Source organism: Sinocyclocheilus rhinocerous, unplaced genomic scaffold (genome assembly GCF_001515625.1).
Source record: "Sinocyclocheilus rhinocerous isolate Xijiao unplaced genomic scaffold, SAMN03320098_v1.1 scaffold2071, whole genome shotgun sequence".
Lineage (NCBI taxonomy): Eukaryota > Metazoa > Chordata > Actinopteri > Cypriniformes > Cyprinidae > Sinocyclocheilus > Sinocyclocheilus rhinocerous.
Genome location: NW_015649573.1, coordinates 185,269 through 191,007, shown reverse-complemented (window position 1 = coordinate 191,007; position 5,739 = coordinate 185,269). Strand labels below are relative to the sequence as shown.

The 5,739-nt window shown below is 36.2% G+C and overlaps 1 protein-coding gene across 1 annotated transcript in view; it reads left to right on the top strand.

Annotated features, from left to right (window-relative positions):
* Positions 1-5,739, top strand: part of LOC107710760 (carboxyl-terminal PDZ ligand of neuronal nitric oxide synthase protein) — a 46,045-nt gene that overhangs the window by 23,188 nt on the left and 17,118 nt on the right. Inside the window, exon 7 of the mRNA XM_016515607.1 lies at positions 1,219-1,364. Within this exon, the coding sequence (XP_016371093.1) occupies positions 1,219-1,364 (146 nt within the window). The remainder of the gene's footprint in view (positions 1-1,218; positions 1,365-5,739) is intronic.

Genomic DNA, 5,739 nt, shown 5'->3' with positions numbered 1-5,739 from the left:
TTTAATTAGGCTCTCAGGGCAAGACTGATTGTCGATTCATCTATTTTCATAATTTAGCAGTTTAGGTGCTAATGAGTACTAACTGATTTAGAATTGGTCCCAGTACTTCAGTTTGATTGGTCATAGTCTCTCCATGCCTTTTAATCACTCTGTTTTTTCCTTGCAGTTTGAGTTCAAGGCAAAGAACGTGAAGAAGAAGAAAGTGAGCATAGTGGTTTCCGTAGACGGGGTCAAAGTGGTGCTGCGCAAAAAACCCAAGGCATGTGTGATCTCATTAGCCCTACACCTCTGACATGACACATGAATATCATTATCCTGTATCAGAATTACAGTACTAGAATTTAGAAGTTTATATTTTTATCTCATTCATAATGAGCATTTGCAGTAGAGTCCCTGACATTTGCCTCGTTTTGACCTTAAGAGGAAAGAGTGGACGTGGGATGAGAGCAAGATGCTGGTTATGCACGACCCCATATACAGGTGAGATGCAGAAAATATAACAAAATAAATGATATTTCGACAAATGATATTGTATTAATGTTTAGCCTATGTTCACTTTTTTTCTCTCTGTTTCCTCCTAGGATCTTCTATGTATCCCATGATTCTCAGGATCTGAAGATTTTCAGCTACATTGCTCGTGACGGATCCAATAACTCGTTCAGATGCAATGTATTCAAGTCCAAAAAAAAGGTAGAGCAGTCTCTTTTTTACGTAAAAGGCAAAATAATGATCTCCTGTTACTCTCTTTCTCTCTGCCACTTTTGCCCCAGACCAAGGATAAATATCATGATGTATGCCATTTTTTCAGTCCATCTTGTCCTTGAGCAACTGATTAAATTTGTAGAGGGCCTTAACCTTGATACTCTTCACCTATTTGTCTCTGTTGTCTCTGCTGTTCTTGTCATTCTTTGCCCTTTGCTTTTTTTTCATGGAATTGTAGTAGCACAGCCCCCGTAATGGGGGGGAAAAAAACTACCTATGAACAAAAAGCAGAAGAAAATTATTTTATATGAGGAGAAGAGCCCAGCCCTGAAGGTGAGACCATGCCATCGCATCAGAGCATTATTGCCTAAAACACATGTCATCACTGAGTAAATTAAAATCTGTGGAGCATTTCTGTGATCTATCTCGCGTGATGTATGAACATGTTGATCATTGTTGTATAACTGGTTTCTTGAAGTGTGCATCATATTCTTAAAATTCTGCTGTTGTTTACAGCTCGTCAGCTGACAGGGATGGAGCACGGAATGGATGATGCCACTGGAACGGAGTCACATTCCACAAAGCTCAGTGAGCAGGCTATGGATGACATTCTTCAGAGTCTGTCAGAGCTCAACATGGTGAAACCTTCACAAACCCTCCAGGTGAGTGAGAGTGATCTGGAGTATGAGCATGACTGAGAAGCTCTTCTCCCCACAGACGTCTGTCCAATATCGCTCGTCAGCTGGAAATAGGCTGTTTATAAATATAGAGGAAACCCCTTTCACCTCCTTTTTCTTCTGTTTTTTCCCCTTTAACTCAACCTTATTCCTCCTTCTGGGTATTCAGTGATACTGTTATGTTGCCCCAGGCCTGCACACTATTTTCAAAATCTTTGCCTGACTTTAACCACTTAACTGTGTCTGAAGTGGAAATAATATCATACAGCCCCAGTGAGACAGGAATTTCATTTAGACAGCAACACACAAAAATCTTTAGATTATTTAAGTTCCACTCATACAGCAAGTCTCAGCTGAGTGAGCAGTTTCACAAACTTATGCCAGCTAGAAATCATGCTGTTAGGTCAGGATAAAAATATTTTATACCCCTTTTATTAATTGTGGCATTGTGACGTTATTTTAATTTCCCCTCAGATTTTCATTAGTGTAATGCATCTGCCTCATTATTCTCAGTGGTGATTATCATTTTTAGACCTCATTTAAACCACTGTATTAGTGTAATAGATTACATGTACTGTATTTTTACCTATCTTCTCAACAATGAAGTGGGTCATTACTAGGTAGGCTGCTACACTACCGTTTAAAAGTTTGGGGTTGGTATTTTTTTATGTTTTTGAAAGAAGTCTCGTATGCTCACCAAGACTACATTTATTTGATTAAATCTACAGTAAAACAGTAATATTGTCAAATATTATTTAAATGTAAAATAACTGTTTTCTATATTTTGAAATGTAATTTATTCCTGTGATGGAAAAGCTGACTTTTCAGCAGCCATTACTCCAGTCTGTCACATGATCCTTCAGAAATAATTCAAATGTGATTTCTTATTATTATCAATGTTGAAAGCAGTAGTGCTGCTTAATATTTTTGTGGAAACCATGATACTTTTTTTCAGGATTCTTTGATGAATGCATCCTTGCTGAATAAAATTATTAATTTCAAAACAAAATCTTGCTGACCCAAAACTTTTGAACTATACTGTATTATTAAAGTAAATGAAAGCAAAAACAATAATTTAAAAAATGAAATGAAATGCATTTAAACATATTTAAACAAATGAATTCAACATATTTTACCATGATATATGACAAGTCTCAGTTATCCTAACGCAGCACACGTAGCAAGGTCTTTTTTTAAATTATATAATAAATAAAAAGAAAACAGATAGAATAGAAAAAGAATAGAGCAAGCTAGTGTTAGGCATTTTTTTAAAGAAAACAAGCAGTTGGTAAATGAATAGAGTGCAAGTCTAAAAGGGGCAAGTATTTTATTTTTTTAAAGAATAGAATTAGAATAGAGAGTGCTAGAGGAAGAGATGTGGTTTTAGCCGATTCTTGAAGATGGCTAAGGACTCAGCTGCTCGGATTGCATTATAAATGCTTTTTATACATTAAATAAGATACAGTATTATTAGTATTATCTGTTAGTATTATTATTTGTGCATTACTACAGTAATGAGATTTAATGACATTTAAATGCAAACTGGCCATTCAAGTTGATTTGGCTGCATGTCCGTGTTTATAAGTTCATATATCATATGAGGGTGCCATAAGGATTATTAAGTAAGTTCAAATTCAAAAACTGTTTGATGTTTGATATCTCTCCATGGTTCATTACAGAAATTCCCAGTGCAGAAAGGCTGCCTAGCCTGAAAGCAGATAATGCATTCATTCATTTTACATGTATTCATTTAGCAGCAATCCATTCATAATGCATTCATGTGTTCCTTGTCTAGCAAACATCAAAGATCCAGTGGTGTTCCATTAGCTTTGTAGCTGACGTTCATGACAAATGGATCTACTGGAGGATAAAAGAAGACAGAATGGGAACATTCATTGTTGCAGCTTCCTTTTTTTATGCATTATTTTTTATTTTTTTAAATGTAGTCATGAACTGTTATATCTTTGCCATCCTACATATGGAAGATATTTCTGTCTGCACAATGGAGATAATGGATATGAAAAGATTGTTTTCATGAACGGTTTCATTTTGGCAGTCTTGCTTTTGCAGATGTGCTACTAGCTCCATCATCTGTCTCTCATCATGCTGATATAAACCTCCAGCTCCTCCTGGTGGTTGACATCTGAAATCACACAGAAAGAGGAATTCTGTTGTTGTTCTCTTTGCTGCTTTCTAGTTGTGATAATGTCATGTTTGGTGTCATGCGTATGACACTTTCTCCTTCTTGATCCAAAGCTTTGGCACTACTTATGTTTTGAGACATATTTGCATTTATCTTATGGTGGTTTAAAGAGTGTTGTGATTTGCTTTGACAAACAGTTACCAGAGGTGTAAAGAGTACCTAAAAACCATACTTGAGTAAAAGTACAGATACCATACAGTGAAAATTACTCCACTACACGTTACAAGTCACCAATTCCAAAACAACTTGAGTAAAAGTCTTAGAGTATCTGATTTTAACAGTACTTAAGTATTTTACTTATACTAAATATAGGCTCAAAAATGCACTAGTCAAAGAGACATGCTAGTTAAAAAACTGTAATGTTGTGGAGAAGCTGCAGAAAATAGGCAGAGGCAAGGATCTCTGTGCTGGTATTTCATGGAAAAACTAGAACAAACAATAAGGCAAAAACCAAAGGGAACAAAGAACAGAATGACTGGCAAACAGACAACCATTACATTCAACAACTCGCAAGGAACTAAAGAAAAACTAGGGCTATATATACACACTGGGGGCTAACAAGCTTAACAAGATAACAAGACACACCTGGGGAGACTAATCAAGGGGAACCAATGAACAAACGGACAACAAACTGACTACAAACACCACGGGAGACAGGAAGTGACATAAAAGTCCAGGGCAAGGCACAGAGAGCATGAAACAAAAACAAGAAAGAGCTGATTTGTGAGGAGAACAATCACATTTATTTTCTAAAACCAAAATAAAACTGAACACCTCAAAATAACAAAACAAAACAAACAAACAATATCTTTCAAAAAGGTCTCTTCAGTATAATGGATAAATAAAATAATGTCAAGTAAAATTAAAAAGCAGAAGCCTTCTTGCAGTGGATGTGCTGGTTTGGGCCTCATTGCCGGCTGCAGTCATGTCCTCATCTCATATATAAAACACCTCTGATTCACAAATACTTGCTAAGGAAATCACATTCACATAAAGTAGCCTTGTTGAAAAGTTTGGGTGAGTAAGGGCAAAAAGCACAAGATGCAGTACTTTCAGTGACCTGTAATAGGCAGTATCACGTCTTCTGTAGCAGAAATAAACTGCTGCAGAAAAAGCTAGGTCCATGCAAAATGTAATGTGTAACTGCAACACTCATTTCAAATGTAGTGGAGTAAAGAGTACAGATACTCACTCAAAAATGTAGTGAAGTAAAGAGTAAAAGTTGCTAATATCTTTGATACTCAGTACAACTACAAAGTACCCGAAAAGATACTCAAGTACAGTAACTAATTACATTTACTCCAATACTTCACACCTCTGCAAATAACTAAACTATGATATTTTGCTCTTTTAGGGTCACAATGGCTCCTGCCTTCCGCTTGACTCTGAAGCCCAAAGCCACAGATAATATGACCCACCTGATGGTGGACTTCAGTCAGGAGAGACCGCTTCTGCAGGGCCTCAAGTTCCTCCCCGGTAAGCTAATCACTCATTTGTTCTTTAGCCGCTTGTATTACAGGATCAACCCATCTAGAGTTTGAACCTACAGCCTTTCAGTTTCCAACAACCCAGCATCTAGTTACTAAACCTGTGATAGAAGAATCTACTATAACCTGTTCTGTAAATATGATGATTATGATTCTTATCATCATAGAAATGTTTCCACAACCAAAGGATCTTAACATTAATTTAAAAGAATGTTATTGTTATGTTTACTAAAACATCTCAAATATGCCATTTCACATAACCCTAACACTCCGATATTACATGTGTTGCATGACGCTAATGTGAATACTTGGATACAAAAAAAACTGTTATGTTCCACTCTTTTATTTCATGTCAGCTAAATAAGTAAACCCTGTCACTTTTTTCATGGGTATTCAGTACAAAACTTATTTAGCATTAAATGGCCTATCAGAGTTGTTAAAGGAATAGTTCACCCAAAAATTAAAATTTGATGAAGATTTACTCTACCTCAGGTTATCCAAAATGTAGATGAGTTTGTTTCTGTTCACATGTGTATTCATGCATCAGGGTGACTCTCTGCAATTTTGTGTGTCCACTCTGGTTTCGTGTCTCATGATGCACCAAATCCAGAAATTTAAAAATACCACTAAAACATTTTTTTGCATCACCTGCCTGTAACGACGTAAACCC